The 26,264-nt window shown below is 42.6% G+C and overlaps 1 protein-coding gene across 1 annotated transcript in view; it reads right to left on the reverse strand.

Moving 5' to 3' along the window:
* CAMK1D (calcium/calmodulin dependent protein kinase ID) overlaps positions 1 to 26,264 on the reverse strand; it is a 260,116-nt gene that overhangs the window by 31,207 nt on the left and 202,645 nt on the right. The window contains exons 4-5 of the mRNA XM_079993323.1: positions 8,694 to 8,832; positions 3,870 to 3,996 (exon numbers count right to left, since the gene is read on the reverse strand). Of these exons, the coding sequence (XP_079849449.1) occupies positions 3,870 to 3,996; positions 8,694 to 8,832 (266 nt within the window). The remainder of the gene's footprint in view (positions 1 to 3,869; positions 3,997 to 8,693; positions 8,833 to 26,264) is intronic.

Below are 26,264 nucleotides of genomic sequence, written 5' to 3' on the forward strand. Positions count from 1 at the left end.
ACTGCTCAAATGAGCTTTCTTGGCTCTCATGCAACTCATAGATTGAACTTCAAAAAGAAGGTTTCTAGTTGAATTTCACAAAACCAAACTAACTCCAAAATCTAATCTGGTATAAGCTGTACACTATTTCACAAAATAATATCACATGTGTTGGTATGATCCTTACACAGAATTTTGAGGAATATCAAATCTGCTCTATGTTTCAAGATTACCAAGAAAAACAGTTACCATGTGCACATGCATGTCTGTGTGCAGTCTTATGCCTGACAGATTGTACACTTGTGGTAAATTCCTAGCCAATTCCCAGAATTTGCCAGGAGGATGCATGTGACATGGTCCAAGACCATGTAATACTGGCTGAGCAGTTGCACTGGCATGTTCCAGGATGCCTAGTTCAAGATTCTTGGCTATGTCTCTGTCTCTCTCTCCCACCACAAGATTATTTGCCTCCTTTTTATTCTATTAATACCAGTTTTTGCCCTCTGAAGAGTTCTGTGAAATTAAGAAGTTTGTTCCATTTTTCAATTTTGATTGGTCCAGTGAAAGTACTATCACATGCCTATCTGACTTTCTTTAGCAGTTTTAAATAGATGGCAGGATAAAATCCTAACAGGCTTGAGCTAAGCATGCACTTCCTCTTTCTGTAGCCTTGACTAGGTGATATTTGGAACTCTTGGATCTGACATTGCTGGAGGACTTTTATAGTACTGTATGCACTCTGCAACACTAAATGTAAATATAATACATGTAGGCACCCCAAATTCCATGACAACAAAAGCTGAATTTTGTGACCTTTATAAATAATGCATTGCTTGGGCCCATCCATCCTCCCATTTCTGCCATGATTTCAATGCACAGATCTGTGATTGTAGGCATGTTTATTTTCCTCCCACCATTTTTTCTGGGAAAACCTGCTGTTCACCCCTCAGTTGGGTTTTCCTCAGCTTGACATTACTTTGTTCTGATTCAACAATAAACAGTGGGTTTTCTAAGGGAAAGCAAAAGGAAAAAACACCACTTGGGTCTGTGCCTACAAATCATGGACTGTGGCTAGAAACCGTGGCACAAGTGTGGCTGAGCCCTTTATTATGCAATGTTGCAGCCATGGCAAAACCCTTGAAGCCTTTTAAACAAGTCCATAGCTCCCCTTGCCCATGGAAGCAAAGCCTAAGGATGAATAACAGAACAGATGTACATCCCTCCTCTATTCACCCCTTCTCCATTTTATCCTCTCCCTCTCTTGGCTTTTAGACTGCAGGTTCTCCTCGGGGCAGGGACCGGTTTTCTCATTGTTATGCTGCACATTGATGGCACCACACATGCAAGCAAATAATAAAAATGAGGACCATCAACCCGCCCCAAAAAGCAAACTGAGATTTTTAGGGTGCTGACTTCTGAGGCCAATATTATATCCTGACTACATTTCCTGAGCTCTCAAGGATTCAGGGAGCTTATTTGTAGCTTAGATCAGGGATAGCCTACATGTTCACACTCCAGAGTTTATGAACTCCCTCCCATCAGTCCCAGCCAGCATGGGCAATGGTTGACAATGACGGGAGCTATAATTTAACATCTGGAGGGCAACACATTAGCTAGCCTTGACCCAGACAAAATCACAGGCCTTTTAAAGACAATTAACTACAAGTAGAGAAAAATTAATTGGAAACCTCAAAATAAATGCATCTCATATATTATAGATACAATATATATGACTTTTTATAGTTAATTCAAAATGTGATGCAGGATATATAAACTGTATATGCATCTTTGTAACTTTGTTCAAATGCTACAACTGAACTGGCAGATGCAAAGATGTGCATTAGGAGATGGCAACTTCAAGTTTCAGACACCTCTCAAATCTAGCCAATTATCTAGCCAATTATCTAGCCAATTATCTAGCCAATTTGCGGGCGACCTCACAAATTGGATACCAATAAATAAGGGAGTGCGCCAAGGATGTATATTGGCTCCCTGTCTATTCAACCTATTTATCAGCGACATGCGAGCACCCCTAGTTAACTCTTCTTTAAGTATACACGCGCCTAGACTAGCGGACTACCGCTGCCCACTCCTTTTATACGCGGACAACGCGGTAATTCTATCTTATACACGTGTTGGACTAATCAGAGCTCTGAAGATCTTTGCCACGTATTGTCAACTCAACCAATTAACCATCAACCATGTTAAATCCAAGATTCTGATTTTCTCCAGAAGCCGGAGATTATACGAATGGAAGCTTGGTGGAGCAAAAATAGAGCAAGTTCTAAAATTTCAATACCTAGGAGTTATTTTTCAATACAATTTGGGGTGGAAAGCTCAAATTCAACACCTACTTAACAAGGCCAAAACTCTGTCATATGCACTCCTCCGATTCTTTTTTTCGGATGGAGCTTTGCACGTTCCCTCGGCCCTAAAGGTGTTCAAGGCAAAAGTGGTTGCCGTGCTTGCTTATGCTGCCCCGCTTTGGGCTGTGATGACAGATCTTGTTCCTCTCAAGACACTGCAAAATCAATTCCTACGTCGGCTCCTTGTGCTCCCTCTGTGCGTAAGCAACGCAGCCATGCGACTAGAATTGAAGATCGCATCCTTAGAAACTTGCCTGTGGAAGCAAGTCTTCAATTATTGGTTATCATTGTGGCATAGACTACCAATCCATTACCTTGTCCAATGCTTATGGCGAGATGAATTCTCTAGCCCTTGGACTAGTAGAATTCATGCCAAACTCCTGAGTTATGGAATCTCTCCTTCAGATTCCTTAAAACTATACCAAATTACTGCTCAAAGACTGATCCGCCAAAGACTGGATGACATTGATCTACAGCGAAATTATATGCTGGGGGGAGGTGTTTGTTCGCCTCAGAACATTGGTATCACATTAACTTACTGCGTTCCATCATACCTCTCCTCCCTTTCGACTGTTGCCCAAAGCCTTCACCAAAGCGAGGTTCAACGTTTTTCCCTCCAACGTCCTGAGACATAGATTCTCAAAGGGCCAAGCCCCCGCCATGTGCGAATGTGATAAGGAGACACCGGAGTCGCTCCAGCACATTATGTTCACTTGCCCCCTGTTTAATGTGCCACGGGCAAATTTGTTGGGATCAATCATACAGAAACTAGAGGGCACCCCATCAAAATTCCACCTTGCCCAAATCTTGCAGGATAAGGATACTCATACGACCCTGAAAGTGGCAAGGTTCCTGGTCGCTGTCCTTACCCAAAAGCGACGCCAAGGGGCACTACAAGCTAACTAAGGCGTAGTATGCCATTCTATTCTATAGTATTTTATTGTTATAGGGGTGCTTTAGTGGCTGTTTTCCCCACGTGCACAAGTTGTTATTTATGTCTCGTTTTTACCTGTATGGGCCTATGGCCGTAAATAAAATTACTTACTTACTTACTTCAACATCTAAGAGTGAAACTAAATGGTACATTAGATGAGTGAACATTTAGATAAAAGCTGTAGGGGCAACAGGATTGGGACCAGAACATGTGGGGAAGGCTTTTCCCCAACCCTTTCCTCCTGTGTCATAAACCCAGAGCAAATCATCTCCTAGAAACTACTGTTGGTACCAGAGGCCTTTACAGCCTTGACCAGCCACGGCCAAACGTTACTCATCAACCATGAATTGTGGCTTGCTAGGTGCCTGGTACCCCTCCCTCCCCCTGTTTCTTTACTTCCAGGAAGGCAACAAAAGCAAAAGTCTTAAATAGGCTTCCTGAGGCAACAATATATGGCTGTTGGACTGCATGTGGCTTGGTGACTTACCATAAACAATTGTTCTAGTCTGAACCAGTGCAGAAAATGCCAGGGATATCGGTGGAAAATTCACATGAAACTAGTCCTGAAAATTATGCTGTAGCATGCTTACCGACATATCCTGGGGTGCCACATGCTGTGGACATGACGTCGCCTTTACCTTCCATTTTTGACAATCCAAAATCACTTATCATTATTTTAGATTCTTCATCTTGGCTGTAGTACAACAGGTTTTCAGGCTGCAGGGATATTAAGAAAACAAACCTGAGACATGAATATTGGATTAAATAATGTATCTCTCTATTTCATATGCCATCCAGTTTCTTAATATAATAATTCTTTTAAATCTCTGCTTGCCAGATGTAAGGTTTAGCATGAAAATGTCTTGTGACAACTTACTAAGACACAGGATGCAATTGAGTTGTGTGAGCAGATGCAACTGGGGATCAGGCTCTTGAACTCTTTGTCGTGTCTCTTGTAGTTTTTTTGTTTTGTTTTTTACCTTTAACAGCAATACAGAAGGTGGGATTTTTTTCAGGTGCTACTGATTTGAACAGTAGCTGATGATATTTCCCTCTCCATATAATTATAAAAGGTAGAGGAGCCTCATACTCTTTTGCATTTAAGTCATCCTAGGTAAGGTGGGCTGTCATCTTTTTCTGACCAGACTCCTTTGCTTCTAACAGCTGCAGTGAAGCAGACATTCAACAGAAGGAGTGTTCTCCACATCAAAGACTGTGGATTTCTGCCCATCACACAAGCATGAAAGATTCAGTAATTTGGTCGGAAAAAAGGCTAAAGTTTGGCGGCATTTGGTCATCTATTCACTTTCAAGCAAAGATGCACCTGCATCTCCTTTTTTACCTAATATGTTTCAGGAACATCTGGCACAGATTGCACACACAGATTGTGTGTTGCAGCCCTTCTGAGGCACAAACAGCAGCAATACTGCAATTGCAATGAAGTTTCACCAAGGACTCCTGTAGAGAAAACTTCTAGGTCCGGTTGAAAGGAAGCAAGTTCTTCATGTTACAACAGTGTCATACACAACATTGCCCCCCCCCCTTTCAGGACCAGACTGAAGGCTGGGGACAACTGTAAGTGGTGAGTTGTGGCCAAACCACTTCACAAACACTGAATTCATCTCAAGATGTTTCTGTGCAGCCTCTTGAGGCATCATACAGAGGCAAGGTTCAGTAGCAAGGTATAGAAACACAGACAAACTACTTGAGAGAAACATTTATACAGGCAGAAACACCCATGGAGGGAAAGGTATGGCTAATGAAGCAAAAACAATCTGTTGTATTCAATAAAATTGTATCCCTATATTCATTTGTGTTCAAGTGATTGAAAAGGATGCTGAGTACTGTACCTGAAATAATAAAAATGGGGACTGAAAGTGTTTGGTGGAGCAGAGGTGCTGTATTCTCTCTCTCTCTCTCTCTCTCTCTCTCTCTCCTGGTATGAAGTAAAGCCTCCCATTAAATTGCCAGGCAGTTATATTCATGCAAATCTGGCTTCAGATCAACATCAAACCCCCCAAAGGCTGATCTGCTATGAAGTGTGTAACCTGCTACACATTCTTTTAATAATTCATTAACATCCAATGAAACATATTCCTTAACACAAACACTTTGGAGAATTTTGATTTTTCTTCTGGGTCTGCTACATCACCACTGTTTGGGGTCCTTTTCTTTGGTCAGACACTGTGCAGCCTCTGTTTAATGAACTTGGTGTGTTCCTGGAAGCTACCTTGCAGGATTAGGCCTTGGAACATATTTCAATTCATGCACAGAGAGGTGGCCAGCATTTCCCATAACATTAGGGAGAGAGTTACCAAGAAAGTGGTACAAATTCCTACCATAATTTTACATATTCCTTTTATAAACCCAATATATATTCCAGCCAGGAGATTCCAAGAAACGACAAGAAACAGATGGAATGATTTAATACTGCTGCATTCCCTGGTCAAAACCCAAAGCTGATGTAAAGAGTTGCACCACCATTTAAGGCGCCATCATCATATTATGATAGAATTCAAAACTTTGCCTTGCAGCCTAAGTCAGGCAGGCATTTCTAGCAGGTGGATTCAGGTGTCTGTGGATGCAGCCACAGACTTTTCAGAATTATTGGGTCATTATATAAACTCCCAAGTCATTTGCAAATTAATTCCTTTTCATGCTCCTTCTTTGAGTCACATTTCATAGTTCTCTTTGGCATGTGCTGCTAATAAGCTTAAGCTGTTTAAAAAACATAGCAAGGAATTCCTTTAGGTACAAAGTGTAGAAGATTTAAAATAGCTTATCCAGACCATTGTCTGAATTACTTGAGTTTGCTCTTCAGAGCTTCTGTGTCAGGAATAATTCTTATAAGCTATTTCCTGCAAATCACATTATTTTAGGATAAGCCTGGGTTTGCAAAGAAGATACTAAGCAACTAATTCTTGAGCTGAATTGAACAAACAGTCTAACAAACAGGACATGTAAAATTACTAACAGCCCAACTTCTCCTCACACTCCTTTTATTCGCAACAGGCATGAACTCCTGCCAATACAGTGTCCCAAATTTTTATAGTACCAGCTGCTATGGCACAAACAGCTACAATCATAAATAACCATGGAAGGTCATGATGGAGGATGGGAAGGTTTCCCCATGAACATCCAGGGAAATGCTAAAAGTCTCTTAAAGTTGCCTGCATCTGCAGCCACAGAGGTATTGCTGATGAGACACGAGACCCATGGGCAAACAAGAGAGAGCCTTCTGCAGAGCTTCACACTATGTATGACACTGGGTCATGCTTAGTTCACCCCAACTCGCTCCATAATATTATTTCATTCATTCAGCAGACGCATTATTGTATGCTTTAGCTCCCAAAGTGCTTACTTAAACATTTAAATTGCAGTTACACAAAAAACTAAAACAACAATACAAACTGAACAGCTAAGATTCCAGCATGAATCAAAACTGATTGGCTTAAAAGGTGTCTTTTATTCTCCTGGCACCAAAAAGAAGCCAGATGCCAAATGAGCACCCCTGTAGTGGAAGGACCAAAGACATCATGGATTGGATCCAGACGTCTGTTGATTTCAGTCCCATTGAAATCAATGGGGCAATTTAGTCATGACTGAAGTCCCACTGATTCAATGAATAGTACAAAGTGAAGCTAATTTAATATGGATCCAAACCCCATGGAATTGCCAGCCACTAGTGCAGGATGGTAGAAAGGGGACAAATTGTATGATGGCATGGCACCATGCAGTGAATTTCATAAGATGGTTCTTTTTTGCCAACTAATTTTCATTAGTTTTTAAAAAAATTAACGAATTTACATCCAATTAATACAAATTTAAAGTTGACTTCCCACCCTGTTTCTGCAGTGTTTCCCCTCCCTTCTTGCTGCATCATAGCACATACTTTGTTCTACTTCCCAATCCTTAAAATAGTTTAACATTTTATCATTATTTTTTCCTTTACCCTTTTCCATAAGTTGTTCATATTTCAGTTACTGCTAGTACTATTATTTAACTATAACATATTTTTGATAAATCCAGTCATAGAATCATAGAATGGTAGAGTTGGAAGGGTCCCCAGGGGTCATCTAGTCCAACCCCCGGCAATGAGGGAATCTCAGCTCAAGCATCCAGGACAGATGACCATCCAACTTCTGCTTGAAAACCCCTAAGGAAGGAGAGTCCACCACCTCTTGTGGGATTTGTTCCACTGCCAAACAGCTCTTACTGTCAGATAGTTTTTCTGAACGTTGAGTTGGAATCTCCTGCCTTGTAACCTGAAGCCATTGGTTTGAGTCCTACCCTCCAGAGCAGGAGAAAACAAGCTTGTTCCCTCTTCCCTGTGACAGCCCTCGAGACATTTGAAGATGGCTATCAAAAGGAGGGCAACCAAAATGGTCAAAGGCCTGGAAACGATGCCTTATGAGGAACGGCTAAGGGAGCTGGGCATGTTTAGCCTGGAGAAGAGGAGGTTAAGGGGTGATATGATAGCCATGTTCAAATATATAAAAGGATGTCACATAGAGGAGGAAGAAAGGTTGTTTTCTGCTGCTCCAGAGAAGCGGACACGGAGCAATGGTTCCAAACTACAAGAAAAAAGATTCCACCTAAACATTAGGAAGAACTTCCTGACAGTAAGAGCTGTTTGACAGTGGAATTTGCTGCCAAGGAGTGTGGTGGAGTCTCCTTCTTTGGAGGTCTTTAAGCAGAGGCTTGACAACCATATGTCAGGAGTGCTCTGATGGTGTTTCCTGCTTGGCAGGGGGTTGGGCTCGATTGCCCTTGTGGTCTCTTCCAACTCTATGATTCTATGATTCTATGATCTCCTCTCAGTCTCCTCTTTTCCAAACTAAACAGACCCAGCTCCAAATGAAGCAGTAAACATCCTTCAAACTTCACTAACACACGACAGGATTGTTTCTGAAACCTTTTTCAACACCATATCAATAAGGGTGCCTTTTAAACTTTTAACCAATTATCCGAAATAAAAGGGGATCGGTCACTCACGCAACCGGTGTCTGAGGCTTTTCTCTGGCATGGAGTCGTGCCTCCAGCAAAGATTTCCACCTCCAGGCTTCATACGGTGTCTGCAGGTTCACATCATCCCCCCCAAACTCCCCAGATTAGCCTCCTCTCCCCCCTTCCCGCCAACCAGGCCTCCCTGGGGCTCCAGAGAGCCTCAGGGCAGCTACTTCCATGTCTGTGGCCAGAAATGGAAGTCTGAATTTCATCAGATGTTATTAGAGGATTGGGAGAACTAGACATGGTCTTGTTCTTTTTGGTGACAGCCTTTTGGAACACCTGATTCTACTCTCAAAGACATGGAAAACTTTGAAACAAGAAATTGAGATAGAATAAGGCTTATAGTGTCAACAGCTGTTTCTGATGGTATAATATGGATCTGTCCTGTTAGCAAATTACCTTACCTTGAGGTCTCTGTGAACAATGCCCATTCTGTGAAGATAATACACAGCATCTAACACCTGCCGTATCAGAGTGCTGGCATCTTTCTCAGTGTAAAATCCTTTCTCTACGATGCGGTCAAATAGTTCACCTCCGGACACACTGGAAAAAACCATAAGGCATGGTAATGTTAATATAGGTTAGACAAACCATGGCAGGAAAGTTAAAAGAAATAGAATCCTTTCTTTAGCCATTTCTTATGCATACATTCATGTTGATCTAGATTAGGATTATAAAACAGAGCTGAGAACTGGAATTTCCCCATTTACTAAAACGAATGACCTTTTCCATTATTCTTCCTTGTTTGTTCTACATTGCTTTCATATTGATTCTTTAACTGTGATTGCAGGGGGTTGGACTAGATGACCCTTTGGATTCCTTCCAGCCCTATAATTCTATGATTTCCTAGAAAATACAGTACATGCATTCAAATTGATGCTGATTTCTATCTATTACAATGGGGAAACAATGGGAATGAAAAGGTCAGAAGATAACAGCAAAATTCACACACACTGCTTCAAAATATGAAAAGTGTTTTGCATTAAAATGATTCATCTGAAATTTTTCACAACTGATACTACTAATAATGGATTGATATGTTCACCTGGTAATCAGAGAGAACTCCAGACAATTTTGGCTCCTGGTAAATAAAAGAACTAAAAGATACCCTTTAACTATTATTCCCGCCCCGGTTTGGGAATCTTACTTAAAAAATTACTTTGCCACAACTGACTGTATTGCTAACACAAGAGATGAATTTCAAGATCAGCTTCCCCTCTGGCCCCCCTCCGATCTGGAAGACATCCATGACTTGATCGTTAAACTCAAAACAGGGAAAGCGCCTGGGCCAGACCTGATCCCGGCAGAAGCTATTAAATACCACGCGGACTGGTGGGCCAAAGTCCTGGCGACCATCTTCGATGCCGTTAACAACTCTGGAATGATCCCGGAAGTATGGAAGGACGCTGTTATCGTTCCAATCCACAAAAAGGGCTCACCAGATGACCCGGGGAATTACAGAAACATCAGCCTGCTCTCAATAGTGGGGAAACTGTATGCCCGCTCCCTGTTGAGCAGACTTATCCAATGGGCCGAAGAGAAAAAATTAATTGGACCCAAACAAGCTGGATTCCGCCCAAAACAGTCAACAATTAATCATATTCTAATTTTACAGCATCTTGCCTGGAAATATTCCACCCCAAAGGGTGGCCAACTCTGTGCGGCATTCATTGACCTAAAGGCAGCATTCGATAGTACCCCCAGGAGCATCCTCTGGGAAAAACTCACCCGCTGGGGCATCGACAGAAGGCTTCTCTGGCTAATAATCAAACTCCATGAGAACTCAGCGGCTAGAGTGAGACTCACCCCGGAGGGTGATCTCACCAATTCAATTCCCATTAACAGAGGTGTCCGACAGGGTTGTATATTGGCTCCATTCCTGTTCAATCTGTTCATAAGTGACATGAGGACTCCCCTAATAGAGGCCCAAGAAAGGATTCATGCACCCCGCCTAGCACTTTATCGCTGCCCCTTGTTACTATATGCGGATGACGCAGTCATTCTTTCTTTTTCTAGAGTAGGTCTCAGGAGGGCCTTAAAATTTTTTGGATCATATTGTAATGCAAATTCCCTTACAATTAATTATGGAAAATCTAAGATCCTGATTTTCTCAAAGAGCCGGAAACTCCATAATTGGAGAATTGATGGGAGAGTCATCGAACAAGTCTATAGATTCCAATATTTGGGAGTTTGGTTACAACATAACCTTAGATGGAAGGCCCATGTAGCCTATGTTACAAATAGAGCCAAAGCTATCTCCTTGGCGATCTTGCGATTCTTCTTCACCGATGGGGCCCTTCATATCCCATCGGCGTTGAAAGTCTTCAAGGCCAAGATGACCCTGACAATTGCTTATGCCATCTCAATTTGGGGGACTTTTATCAACCTATCTCACCTGGAGGTTATTCAAAATCAGTTTTTAAGAGGGATATTGAAACTACCCAACTGTGTATGTAATACAGCGTTACGCATGGAACTTAATACTGTATCCCTGGAAAATGCTCTGTGGAAGCACATACTTTGTCACTGGTTATCTCTATGGCACAATCTCCCAAACTTGTACTTGATACAATGTATGTGGAGAGATGATTTCCAGAGCCCATGGGTAAAAAATTTACAGCTGAAAATTACGGCAATGGGAATCTCCCCATCCAAATTACTAGAGCAGGACATAGTCCCAGCTAAAAGAACAGTAACCTGTAAACTAGAGGAGATGGACTTGCAGCAGAAAATGGTCTTGAGCAATGGTACCTGCTCACCTCTAAATCTTGGTTTATTACCCCTCTTAAGGCTCCCAAACTATTTGTATTCCTTAACTTCCTCAGCTCATAGATATGCCTTTGTAAAGGCAAGATTCAACACCTTCCCATCGAACGTGCTGAGAAATAGATTCTCCAATGGACAGATATCACTCTTATGTGATTGTAATTGTGGGGTACCGGAATCGTTGCATCACATAATTCTTGACTGTGCTTTTCACTTACCGGCCAGGAGCAAGTTTCTTGCTCAATATCTAAAGGGAATTGCCGATGATACGATTGAAGCCAAACTGAGATATCTACTAATTGATGATGACCCCCTAAGATCACTCATGGTTGCCAGATTCTTGATCAGCGTCCTATCCCTAAAGAAGAGAAACGGACTCCTGTGTGGCTCGGATAATCCCTTTAAACCATGATCTATGTTTTAGGATGTAATTAGGTGATATCACCATTGATATCCTTGATTAATTTATGAGCAGAGGGCGATGTTTAGGTTACAAATTTATTGTAATGTATGATGGTAGTCTTTGTTTTTGTTTTGCTTTGGTTCCTGTTTGTCTTTTGCAAGTTTTGGCGGTTTTAAATTTGGAGGTTTAAGTATATTATGTTGGTATGGGAAACTGTCGTGTGACGGGCCAATGGCCGTAATAAAGATCAATCCAATCCAATGTATTAAAAGTCCAAATCACATTTCAGTAAATCAAGGAAGATGCTCACATTTTTGCTTAAACTCAATGAAGATTGGTGAATTAGAAACACAATGAAGGGATTGGGAAGAAGCAGAGATTGTAGATTTCTAGTTCCAGAAGAGAAGTTGTGTTTGAGGCTGGTTCATACATGATGGTATCTTTTCAAAGTCCATTTAGCCAGATTTTTTGGTCTGTATGTGCTGTACAACATGAGCACACAGAGAAAACTACAACCATGTACAACCAGCAAACGACACAGAACACATGTGAACTCCATGTGAGTTCTTGCCTGAAAGTGCCTTCCATGTTTGAAATGTTTTTTATATATATGATTAGCCCTTAGCAGGGACATAGCTAGGGGGGTGCGCAAGGGGTGGATTGCCATTTACCTTTGGGGCAGAAAGCCAGAGCTCAAGGTTGCAAAGGCAGGGCGTTATGGGCTGCACTTGCAGGGTGCCAGAGCCACCGTGACCCGAAAAAGAAGTGCAGGGCTGGCGCACGCCTGGCACATCCCCCTCAGCTGCCCTCCAACTGGAGGGAAACTGAGAGGGACGCAGTTGCTCTGGTGGCAAGCCTGGCCCTTAGCTTTTGGTAGCAAAGGAGGAGGAGGAGGAGGAGGAGGAGTGTGTTGTGGCACCTTGTGAACAGAATTCCTTGTGAAGTCATAGACAGCATGCTAATTTGTCAGATATTTTATTTACTTTCTGACTGACAACGTGAATCAACAAATTTACTTTGGCTAGCCAATGCCAGTTCCCCCTTCCTTACTATGTTTGTCACTAGCTGTGTTTTCTTATTCACACAACTTGTCTTCCCCATTTTTACCAGGTTCTCCTCTAGCGACAGCTCCAGAAAAACTGAACTCTACCCGTAATGTTACCAAGGGATCAGGCTCTGCTGAGTTTTCCTTAGTTCCCTCCCTGGAGCCCTCAAGAAAAGCTCAAGAAAAGACCCTGCCCTCCACCAAATACTCACAGAAAGGCAGCCAAAGGAGCAAGCCAAGCCAGAAATTGAAGACACAGGGGGAAACTGCATAATGTGATTGCATAATGTGAAGAGATGCTTAGAGCAACTGGCATTCCTCATCTCCCAGGAGATTTTGCAGCATTAGTGTTTCAAGAACAGGAGCAAATGAATCCCCACTCACTTCAGAGTGCCATCATTCAATGTGCTATTACTTGTGCAAGACAGTTATGTTACCTTTGGGCTTAGAATGTCCTTCACAGACCACAGAAGAAGCTAATAGTTGTGAACATAGAATCATAGAATCATAGAGTTGAAAAAGACCACAAGGGCCATCGAGTCCAACCCCCTGCCAAGCAGGAAACACCATCAAAGCACTCCTGACATATGGTTGTCAAGCCTCTGCTTAAAGACCTCCAAAGAAGGAGACTCCACCACACTCCTTGGCAGCAAATTCCACTGTCAAACAGCTCTTACTGTCAGGAAGTTCTTCCTAATGTTTAGGTGGAATCTTCTTTCTTGTAGTTTGGATCCATTGCTCCGTGTCCGCTTCTCTGGAGCAGCAGAAGGATGTCTTCTATGTGACATCCTTTTATATATTTGAACATGGCTATCATATCACCCCTTAACCTCCTCTTCTCCAGGCTAAACATGCCCAGCTCCCTTAGCCGTTCCTCATAAGGCATCGTTTCCAGGCCTTTGACCATTTTGGTTGCCCTCCTCTGGACACGTTCCAGTTTGTCAGTGTCCTTCTTGAACTGTGGTGCCCAGAACTGGACACAGTACTCCAGGTGAGGTCTGACCAGAGCAGAATACAGTGGCACTATTACTTCCCTTGATCTAGATGCTATACTCCTATTGATGCAGCCCAGAATTGCATTGGCTTTTCTAGCTGCCACGTCACACTGTTGGCTCATGTCAAGTTTGTGGTCAACCAAGACTCCTAGATCCTTTTCACATGTACTGCTCTCAAGCCAGGTGTCACCCATCATGATTACTCACCACCTGCCAATTGCTGCAGAGGAAGGACAATACTGTGCAATGGTAACTAGAATGCAAGTGGCCTAATAGGAAACTTAAAATATGAGTTTTCATTGTTCTGCAAGAAATAACACGATGAGGAGTTCTAGAAGTGTTTTAAGTGAAGAACAGACTTGGGAGGTTGTGGACTGCTTCCTTGGAGGTTTTTAAGCAGAGATTGGATGGCCATCTGTCATGGATGCTTTAGTTGAGATTTCTGCATTGCAGGGGGTGGACTAGATCAGTGTTTCCCAACCTTTGGTCTCCAGCTGTTTTTGGACTACAATTCCCATCATCCCTGACCACTGATCTTGCTAGCTAGGGATGATGGGAGTTGTAGTCCAAAAACAGCTGGAGACCAGAGGTTGGGAAACACTGGACTAGATAACCCTTGGGTCCCCACTACTTAAATCCACTTAATTAAAAGCTGCTTTTTACTCAATTTCTCTTCCAGAGTTCTGTTTTATCACTTTGCTGTTCATGGTTTTCTTTCGAAATACTGCATATAATTTTCACCTTCTTGAGAAAAGAATTGCAAACAAAACTCGATGCAGCAGCAGCAGCAGCAGCAGCAGCAGCAGCAGCAGCAGCAGAAAGTGGGTTTTCCTGAGGCAGTTTCCTCTCAATCAATTAAGCTTCCCTGCAGGAACGCCAGCAGGCAGAAGGCAATCCATTTTGTATGTGAGGGATGTTGGTGAGCCTTTGTGATAAAAGACTTAGTGGAACAGGCAGGCCTTTGAAGCACCAATACAGTGGTACCTCGGGTTACAGATGCTTCAGGTTACAGACTCCACTAACCCAGAAATAGTACCTTGGGTTAAGAACAGTTTCAGGTTCTTAACCCAAGGTACCACTGTATGTGAAACTGTGGCACCAGACTCTCTCTGTGTAAATAATTTGATACCGGATATAATTCTCTGAACCACAATAATGACTGATTAGTTGCTAAGTTGTCATATCTGGGGGCCAACTTTGCACACCTTGTGTTATTTATTTATTTAAATTAAATGCTGTGCTCCACAAAGATTCAGGAGGGTAGAATGGAGAAATGTATTACAAGCTGTTTAGCCAGATGTTAACAGAAATAATTTACTTTTTTTATATCACCCATGCTGAATCTTTGGAGTATAACAAAATAAATATTTTAATATGTATATTTCTCCATTCTACTCATATTTATATAAATTTATATTATAGCATGGGTGATATAAAAGAAGTAAATTATTTCTGTTAACATCTGGCTAAACAGCTTGTAATTACTCCAAAATATGCTGGTGAAATGTTTGAGGATTACTTCTGTACATGTAGGATCTCATCGGTTCACCATTTTTATCTCAATATGGCAAGTGGTGTTGCCAGGTGATCTCTGAGACTGGACACCTATCTCTGTCTAGTCACATGTGATTTGTGAATTTGGTTGGTTTGACTAGTTCAGTAGTTGGTGTCTGCACTATTCTACTCTGTTCTGTATGCGTTTAATTGGTCTTGGTCATTACTTCCTAATACAATTCCTATAACAAAAGCCAGAAATAGAATGCAGGTAAGAACCAGGGATATGTTACAATTCATCCTGTTTGTGGGATGAAATGCTTCTGGCAGAATGATTTACCTTTACTTCACTACCATGGTGTTATGACCAGCCACAGGGAGCTCAAGGTGAAGAAAATGGACTTGAATGCTCTTTCACTGAAGACAGGAAATGTGGTTTCCTGCCCAGTAAGAAATGGAAGAAAGCTTTTCTCTTTATTGCAGCAATAAGAGCATCTCCTTGTAGACAGAATCCGCCTTGCAGCTGTTGTTGCTATCAAATCTGAATGGACATTCACTTATCAAGCAGTCTGGATTTTTTTTTACCTTTGTGAGTTAAAACAGAATGTAATTAAGCTGAGAGTGATTACTTGAAGGAGGTTCAAGCTAGCAGTGACTCTGGTGCTGTGCTAGTGACTGGAGTAATGTTTAAAAAGATAGTAACTTTGGATTTAGGGACGCGGGTGGTGCTGTGGGTTAAACCACAGAGCCTAGGACTTGCCAATCAGAAGGTCGGCGGTTCGAATCCCAGCGACTGCTAACCTAGCTAGCTCCTGCTAACCTAGCAGTTCGAAAGCACGTCAAAGTCAAGTAGATGAATAGGTACCGCTCCGGAGGGAAGGTAAACGGCGTTTCCGTGCACTGCTCTGGTTCGCCATGCTTAGTCATGCTGGCCACATGACCCGGAAGCTTTACGCCGGCACCCTCGGCCAATAAAGCGAGATGAGCGCCGCAACTCCAGAGTCGGTCACGACTGGACCTAATGGTCAGGGGTCCCTTTACCCCTTTACCTTTACCTAACTTTGGATTGAGGTGGGCACATATCTTTTGGGCTCTGTGGATATTCAGTTTTCACAGACGTGGAGGAGCCCTGGGCAGAACAAGCTGCCACTGGCCGCCTTCCCCAAATCTAGTCTCTGGATACATCACAGGTATCATCTAGGCAACAAGACCTGTTTCTCTCCTAAAGGCAGGCTGCACTCCAGAGAGTAGAAGAGACAGGGAATGCAGCTGCTGACTGATACCAAGATAATCTAGATATCAAATTGTATAAGTCAACATCATTTAAAAATAAATAAATGTTACTGTCATCACTTCATCTGTCTGAAATTCCCTCCCAGAACTTCTTTCTGGTGCCACCACTCCTTTTCTTTCGAATTTTGCATAAAAGCCTTTTTTTACACAATGTCTTTGGCTTAATCTAGCATTCTTTACCTTCAAATGAAACCAAGTCTCAGTAGGTGTAACTGCATTTGGTCACAATCATCTCTTGCTTCTTTCCCCTTCCTTTTGCTGTTTTCATCCCCTGCTTAAATGTAAATTGTAAGCTTCTCAGGGAAGGGTCCTGGCTTTTAAAACTGTGGTTTCTGTTTCCAGATCTACTGTGATTCAAACTGGGGAGCCACTGGCTTGGGGGTGCCCGGGGGGGGGGGGGAAAGGGTGAAGCAGAATGGCTTGTGCAGCACCTAGCACAACTCTCTCCCAGAGATAGCTCACTGGTGCCCCTCCAGACTAATCCGGGATAAAAATACTTCCAGGTTAAGGCTTCAGTGACCTGAATAACCTAGAATCATAGAATCATAGAATCACAGAGTTGGAAGAGACCACAAGGGCCATCGAGTCCAACCCCCTGCCAAGCAGGAAACACCATCAGAGCACTCCTGACATATGGTTGTCAAGCCTCTGCTTAAAGACCTCCAAAGAAGGAGACTCCACCACACTCCTTTCACCACACCTCTCACTTGGCATCTACTCTGTGTTTTTCCAAGCTTTGCTCCCTGTTATCATTCATTCTACCTAGAAGGTTGCCCAGTTACAGCCACAAGAGTTGGCAGATTAAACCCAGAAGAGGCCTTCCTGAGCATCTATGAACGGCTGGTTACCTTCAGCCAAGGTCTTACAGTACCTTTAATTAGCAGAAGTGCTGAAATTGAACTTCCTTTCTTTTTCTTTCTTTTTACTGCATTCACTTTTAGAGTACAAATATTTGTTCTTGCTTTAAAAGGAAATATGTCATTCCTCTGTCTTTGAAATTCAGCATTGGGGGGGGGGGCAAATCCCATTCCATATTTCTTCCCTGTTCATAGGGCAGCTTGGCATAATCCTTGTATATCCTTAAAATAATGTGAGACAAATGTAATGGAAAGCTGGCCAGTACGCATTCACTTCCTTTTGAAAGGTAGACAAGGAAAGCTGTTTCTACATTTTGTTAATGCAAAGGCACCTCTCTCGTCTCCAGTTTCAAAGGTTTGTGGGATTTGAAACATGAGAACATGCATGAGAACAGACTGAAGCCCAGCAGCAAATATCATCATCGTTGTCCTTGGACTAGGAAATAAAATCACCAGCAGAAACACAAATATTATAATGGTACCAGGTGAGCATGACTTCTTCAAAGATTTCCAAAATCTGCTAAGAAGAAGAGGAGGAGGAGGAGAAGGAGAGAACAAGGATTCTTTAAATTGTTATTATTATTGCTGGGGATTGCTAAACAAAAGCATATGTGATTTTTATTTGTCTTGATATGGTTCTTCTTCAGTAGGGTCTGCACAGTACATGACCACAAAGTAAAATGTTCGATACTTTTAATAAATAATATCCCTATTTCCAACTACACTTTCCCCATCAGTCATAAAAAAGGTTGCCTGTTCACTGCAACACACTGTAGGTTTTCCTTATGCAGTTGTGCACTCATATAAACCACATGGAAGAATTTAGTTTCAGGATTGTCCTTTAAGTCATTTCAGCATTTCCTTTCAGCAATTTCCTCACAAAAAAGTCTGTAAGTGGAGAAGGTGCCCAGCAGGTCTACACAGCAAGAACCTGACCATTCTAGTGTGTTCTGTGTTTCCCATCCTCCCTGGAAAGCTTCTTGGAAGCTTTTAATGTTTGATGTATCACAGTATTTTAATATTCTTTTGGAAGCCGCCCAGAGTGGCTGGGGAAGCCCAGCCAGATGGGCGGGGTATAAATAATAAATTATTATTATTATTATTATTATTATTATTATTATTATTATTATTTTGTGACCATTTCCTCTTCAGGGTGAGATGAGTGAGCCGGTGTAGTTCAGCAGATGGCTTGTAGACTTGGGAGAGCAGAGTCCAAATTCCCACTAAGCCATGGAACAGACTGGGTCTTCTTGGGCCATTCATGGTCTCTCAGCCTAAACTACCTCACAGGGCTGATGTGAGGATATAATGGGGGAAACCATGTGCACCACCCTTGAGCTTCTTGGAGAAAAGGTGGAATATAAATGCAATAAGTAAATAAATGCTGCTGGACATGCCTGGGATTGGCTGGAAGCCAAATGCTTAATAGTATTGGCAAGTCTGAGGGGGACGACTAACACACATTCTACAATGTGGCGGCAGCAGTTTGGAGACTTATTTGCCACATCTCTTCCAAGCCACTTTCACCAGACGGGTGCGGCTGCCTTTACTTTTTCTGCTCTCCCCACACCCACTGCACTCCTTTAAGGCTAAGCATTCTCTGTCCCCAAAGCTATTTTTATACGTCCATCATCATGCATGCTGCTTTACAGGAAAACAGGCTGAAATTCATCATGGAGCAATCAACAGAGGAAAGGGATAAACATGGAAGCAATACCATATGTGGTTATTCCAGTTACATGTGCTTATGCCTAGCAACAGAATGAGTCACGCCAGGACAGGGGCTTTGGGGGTGGTGGCGTTGAGAAGAGCTGTTTGGCAGGGGAGCAGACTCCCTTGGGAGGTGGTGGCCTCTCCTTCCTTGGAAGCTGTATGGTCTAGTTGAGATTCCTGCAGTGCAGGGGGTTGGACTAGATGACCCTTGGGGTACCTTCCAACTAGACCTATGGGATTTGGAAGAATACAAGGCAGTACCATACATGTGTTCTGAGAGAAAGATTAGTTCCTGAGGGAGCAGGAGACCTTCAGCTAGCACTGGATAGTAGATCCTGAGCAGCGAAGATCACAGGCAGCATGGATCCATCGAAGGCCTCATCCAGACTTCCCCTTGTCCTGTGCCAAAAAGCATGTGCCCAAGCAATTTTTGCCTTTGCCCTGCTGCTTCTAGTGCTCTTTAATGCTAAATCAGAGAAAACGTCAATCCAGAGAAAACCCAATTAACATTTGCTCCAATTCAGTGCTAAATCTCGAGATTCCCCAGGGCAATCGGAATTGTGGATGAGCCCTAAGTGCCCAGAGATAAGAGTGGCAAAGTCATTGAGGGCTTCTAAGGTGAGGACAGGGAGCATGTGCTGGATCTGGGAGTGGGAACAGCAGGAATCTCTTGCAGGGGCTGAATCAGAACTTTCATAGCTTCAGAAATCAACTGCCTTCAACGCAGGAATTCCCTCATTTGATACTACTAGTTTGAAATTCTGATCTATCAATACAATGGACACAATACACTTTCCTAATATTTTTTGTTGATGGGTTTATAACATTGATTGCCATTAGAATCTGACTTTAAAATCATATTGGTATTTCAATATTTGTATGGTAATTACAATGACGGGATCAGCAGTATTTTGTTTTTACAGATATGTAACTGGTGCTAGAATAAACAGAGATGCTAGTTCATTGTGAGAACATGTGTGCCCATCTGTGTTTATAGTGAGATCCACGTGCATTTCTTAGGCAAAGGGGACAATTTGCAGGAGTTATTTGTTGCACTTCAGTTAGGGAAGTTGCTTGGGGAGGGCAGGTAATGATGATTTATGAAGTGTTTGTAGAGTTCACTGCGGCAATACATTGTGGAAAATGTAAGAGCATTTACAGATGGTAATGAAAATAGTCTGCTGCTCCTGCCATGTTATTTATGCTGCCCTGACTCTTAGTATCTAATTCTCCAGTCCCTACCATTATTCCTAAAGCAAGTATTAATCTATTTTAAATGCTGTTGCACCAAAGATGTCTGGATTCTGTTTGGCCCTGGTATTCCCCATGCAACATTAAAAGTCCGGTTTTACAGCCAGGCTAAAGAAAGTACATGGCAAATGAGTATCTCTCCATTGATTGCATCAACAGTTTAAAAGCTGAATTAAGAGGAATCCTTTCTGGTTCAGTATCAAGATGTTAAGAAAACAGAAATGCAAAATGTTGCCTAATTTCCAACTAATGGTGAAATCCTTTGCAGTGTAATCCTGTGCATGCTGCATACACACCAGAAGTCTGAAGCACATTTGAAGCATGCACACCCAAATAATTCAGGGAACCTTAGCTTATAAGCTACATGGCCCCATTAAAAGGGTTGACATTAAAGTCCTTGATGACCTGGGACCTGGACAGAACACCTTTCCTGATACCTACCTCCAAAAGGCTTAAGATCTTCCAGTGAGTCGCTGCTCATGTCCCACCAGCCAGAAGCCAGAGAGCCACCAGCCAGGCAAGCTGGTGACATGGGGCTGCATTCTCTGTGGTGCTACACTATCTATGCACGCCCAACTGAGATGTGGCAGTCCTCCATTTTATATACATTTTGGCAATGTATTGATTTGGAACCTGGTAATGTTGATGCTGTTTGGGGTTTAGATTTGGTGTTACAATTTTTGGCAATGGATCTATGGTTCTATTTTGTTTTATTTTATATTGCATCCTGTGTTTTGAATGCTACCCTGTGCTCTGATCTGGAGGAAAGTGGGCTATTAAAACTATGAATGAATAAATGAACAAACTGTTACCACAGCTTTGCATAAAACATAATTTTGAATGTATCTTTAATGTTTTGATTAATTTATGACCCCAATTAATCCATCAATGCTTTTAGTATGGTTTTTAAGCACCAATGACTTTCCCCCCATCATTAGCCAAACTTTGTAAAATAACACCTTGGGGGTTAATGTGTTAAACTTACAAGTATGCAACTATGTTTAGGTTTTTTCCTTTGGTCCCCTTTAAAAGACTGTTAAAAAGACTTGCTCCAAAAATGGTTTCAAGGGCTGGGGGTGGTGAATCAATTAACTTCACCCAAGTAGAGATTTAAAACAACAGGGAGCCATCTGGTGGCTTGATTCCCTTCTAATTAAAATCTGTCCATTGGGTTCCCAACTCATTGTACCTACATTGTGATGTTGCTAATAAATTTAACATTACAAAGCATAGCGAGGAAGGAATTAACTATTGTTTCACACACAGCATGAAAAGAAAATGCACAGAGTTAGAACTATGACTTCGCATAAGTTGGATTTTGTGGTCAGCTCCTAATTAAAATTTTGAAAGATTTCCCATGCAAGATGCTAAGCAGTTTGAAAGTGTTATGCATGTGTGCATCGAGATGTATGGTCAGCTGCTACTGGGCTTCGCAATGGTTCCTTGCTTCCTACACAGGGAGGTGAAGTGCGAATCAGAAGAGGACATTTTGACTCAAGATTAATTTTAGTCATGGGAATTAGGCGATTGAAGAGCCATTTATTTTGTGTGCTTGGCTGCTATAAAGTTCCCAGGGCACCTGCTGTACTCCCTCAGTCTGCCATGGAATGAGGCCCCTTTATTCCTCTGTACTTCCAGCCTGCCTCTTGCCTACCTGTCAGCTCCAGGTATTCACCACCTCTTGCACCTGAGCACCTGACATGTTTGCATACCTGGGTCCTTATGAAAACTAGCACAACAAGAACCACTCCAAGGAAGATGTTATCTTGACTCCTAGATATTAAGAGTATGACAATCTTACGCAAGAGGGATGCTGCCTGAAAATACGAGACTAGCTTTCTCCATAACTGAGGTTGATGACTACATGAGAAATGAAGTCTGCCACAGTCTGTCACAGACTGTCTTTTAGCACAGGAAGAGAACACAGCTCCTAGGATTTTCCCCCCAAGCCTCACCAAAAGGGCTTTGCATTTTGCTCTTTCCCCAGGTAAGTACAATCCATAACTATTTCTGTAACTCCCCAAAGAGACCATTACTTCTTTAGTGGGCATTTGAAAATCAGTGCATTCTTTTCATTCCATGTCACATAACTAGTCTTGACATACAGAAAATTACCGGTAACACTGGTGAGAACCCAGTTCCATAACATATAGAACATTTGCTGCGTGCCGTTCAGATAGAAGGCCATAAGTCACCCACGGACAGGTTAAATATCGAAGCAGGACATTTACAGGTATAAAGCCAACTACTGTTATTCATACTATTATTATTCTAATAAATTAAGGTGACATTTTAGAGCTTTAGTTGATATATGAAGTGATACGCCCCCATCTGCTCTTTTAATTAGTCCCATTCAAAAATGAAAAATGTATTTGTACTTCTCAACAGTTTCCCATAGGAGGAGCCAAAACACTGCTGTAATCTTCTGTGCTTAATATTTGAGATATTTAAGGAGAAATCTACCTTGTGTCTAGTATTGTTGTTTTCAGCAATCTACCTTGTTTTCAACAATCTACCTTGTTTTCAACAATCTACCTCGTGTCTAGTATTGTTGTTTTCAGCCACCAGCCATCAAATAATAGTTACAAGTTTAACTCTAAAATAAAGTGCTTCCCAATTTAGAAAAAATATTGTTTTCAGGAATTTTCCACACACACACACACACACACACACACATGGAAAGAAAGAGATATTTAGATTCCATCTGAAAACATAACTCTATGAATTGAGAACCAAATATCCTTGAACAATATGCTTGTGTGTCAGGTCTTCAATTTTTGAGTATGTTGTTAATGCAGTTTCCATTAATGTTGATTAAAGGTGATAAGAGTTTGCACAGGAAAACTCGCAGATAATGACCAATATCAACAGAAGATCTTGTGATAAAAGAGCCTCCGCAATTCTCCTTATGATTTTATCCATTTCTGCCAATACATTTTATTTTCCTTGCAGATAACTGAAGTTTGCATCCTTCGTATATTTTCAGCTTCTAGCTGTACATCTTGAAACTTTTAATAAGGTCTCCCCATGTTTACAGAAGTTCATCTGAGATCTTATCCACGGAGAGATCCATGTTCTATAGATTATGACTTGCTAAGTAAACATCTATTCAAAAATAATGTATAAACTGCACAACACAGAGATATGAATCTCTCTATTCATTAGAAATTCTTGGATATACTGTATTGCAATTTTTATTTTAAAGAGCAGATCATTGAATGTGAGACAGTTAACATTAACTACAAGATAACAGCTTACCAGAGCTACTTCTGTGAAACAGAATTTAGCTATGTACTTACCTGTTTTCTCAGCATCTCATTTCTCTCTACCTTTATGTCTAATTAGCTTAAGACTAGTCAGCAGGCTGCCCAAGAAGAACATCTGACATTCTGACTATGGTGCTTCTGGACCATGGCTCATGGACTACATGGGCCAGTGACACATTCAAAGTGTGTAAACTGTACAACGTAAAGAAGCCTGAGCACTCCAGCAATCACACCGGTGCTGGGGCCACCTATGCAGGTGGAAAACGGGTTTAACAAGTTCCTGTATTCATAGATAGGCAGGCAGGCACATAACAGCATCCCCATGACGGTTAAGATGGAGGCCACAAATAGCACAAGGTATGCTGTGACCGAAGAACACTGTGAAAACAGTCAATACAGGAAGTAATAATTAGGTGGAAGTAACATTACATTAGGGAACCAGATCTTCATAATTTTAGGGTGGAAGCAAACACACTGCATTTGGGTTATATGAACTATCTTCTCCCCACCCCCCACCCCCGTGCCCCCAATTAAGCTCTTGGGAAAGTTGTTTTGCATAACTGTAGGAGAAGCTGCTGTGCAGAGAACTACCATAATCGGCTGGGAACTGGTGAAGTAACTAATCCACTCTCCCCTTTCTCCCTGAAGGACTTTTTCAACCTTAAAGGTAAAGGTAAAGGTACCCCTGCCCGTACGGGCCAGTCTTGACAGACTCTGGGGTTGTGCGCCCATCTCACTTAAGAGGCCAGGGGCCAGCGCTGTCCGGAGACACTTCCGGGTCACGTGGCCAGCGTGACATCGCTGCTCTGGCGAGCCAGAGCCGCACACGGAAACGCCGTTTACCTTCCCGCTGGTAAGCGGTCCCTATTTATCTACTTGCACCCGGAGGTGCTTTCGAACTGCTAGGTTGGCAGGCGCTGGGACCGAGCAGCGGGAGCGCACCCCGCCGCAGGGATTCGAACCGCCGACCTTTCAATCAGCAAGTCCTAGGCGCTGAGGCTTTAACCCACAGCGCCACCTGCGTCCCGGCCAATAATTTAGTGGGTGTAAATTTAACTGGCTAAATGCACATATAGTGCTAGGGTGCAAAAGGCAGGCATCCCAACTGCAGCACGGGAAAAGTAAGACAAAGTGCTGAACCAGCCCATGATTCACTAGGCAATGCAAGTAGTGCGTAAGTTGTGAAGGTAAAAGGAAGCTGAGCTTGAGTTGCAGAAGAAAAAATGCAGATGGTCTTGATCTGGATGGATGGTTGTACCTGAAGCTGCTACTTTGGATGAGATCACTGAGTCACAGATCAGCCTTACATCTCAGCTGTCAGTTGGAAGGATCTTAAAGGAGCCAAATCACTGCTCCAGTGCCTCTGAGTCCTTGCTAGGAATGTCTCCTGCCCTTGCAGTGGCTTTGAGCAGCTAGAGACAAAGCTTCAGGCTCTGCACAGAGAAGTCACAGTTACTGTGGGAGCAACGTCAGATCCCTTTCCTTTTAGAATCATAGAATCATAGAATCACGGAGTTGGAAGAGACCACAAGGGCCATCGAGTCCAACCCCCTGCCAAGCAGGAAACACCATCAGAGCACTCCTGACATATGGTTGTCAAGCCTCTGCTTAAAGACCTCCAAAGAAGGAGACTCCACCACACTCCTTGGCAGCAAATTCCACTGTCAAACAGCTCTTACTGTCAGGAAGCCCCATTGACCGCACACAGTTCTCTCTAGATGTGGAGAGAGAACAAGACATTCTCCACCCATCTGTTTAGCCACGGACACTCAATCCTTCCACTAGCAGCCACTGACTTTCCTTTCAACGGACGCAGAAAGAGACCCTGTCACAGATCTGTTCTGACAGCTATTCATCCTTTCTGCTGCCAATTGGTTCTCTTTTCCCTTCCCTCTCCTTTCCTCTGTAACGCTACCTGTAGCCTGGAAGCCTGAGGGCAGAGCCAGTGTTATTTATAAATTTTGTACAGTGTCTAGCAATTTTAGTAATTTCACAAGCAAGCAAGCAACAGAGGTGTACCTTGAGCAAGCTCTGCATTTGGAAAATGTTTGTTATGCTAATGCAAACTTACACATGGAAGAAGTTTCTGTACCCATGAATATGTGGGCAGATAACTACATCCTCTTGACTATTCAGATTGAGGCCACAAATGATTTGGATAAAGTTGCAGCAAGCTCAAGGTACATGGGGTACTCTTGCCAGCTTCTTCCTTTTAGAGGGTTAAAATACACTTGACCTTGACTGCGTAGTTCTGCTCTGAGAGTGTGGGGTGTTTTGATTTTGCACAAATTGCCAATACATTCCCCCCGTACCCACAAATTAAGATTGAAAAACTCATATGAGGGCTATGGCACTTTAGCTTATTGTCTCTCACTGTGGCCCCAATTGGGGTCAGATTGGGGACCCACACTTGGAATTTATATGGCAAAAGAATGGTGTGCTGAAAAGAATGGTGTGCTGTTGTTTCTTGCAATGCAATCCTGATCCACACTTGGGACTGCATGGTGTGTGTGTGTGTGGGGGGGAGAACCTGCACTCAAAGGCAGAGCTATGCAGTCATGTGTAGTTTGGCTCCTGAGAGTTGCTGTGGATTATTGTTGGCCAATGAAGACAATGGAGTGTGCTTCTGGAGGTGAAGTCAGACAGCTGCATTAGCAGCATTGAAGTGACCTCCCCAAGGCTCAGGCCTGGGCAGTGTGTGTGGAGGTCCTGGGCTGCCCAGATGGCAAGGCCCCCCTCTCAGCCTTGCTGATGTAGTCCAAAGAAAAGCAGAGGGAGACGTTTGGCAATCAGTTGTAGAAATACCTGGACTGTTTAGTTGGGGGGCGAACATATCAGACGACACAGCGAATTCTTCCAAAGCAACTCTGGAACAGAACTGAACTGAGGAGC

Source organism: Podarcis cretensis (assembly GCF_951804945.1).
Source record: "Podarcis cretensis genome assembly, chromosome: 10".
Classification (NCBI taxonomy): domain Eukaryota; kingdom Metazoa; phylum Chordata; class Lepidosauria; order Squamata; family Lacertidae; genus Podarcis; species Podarcis cretensis.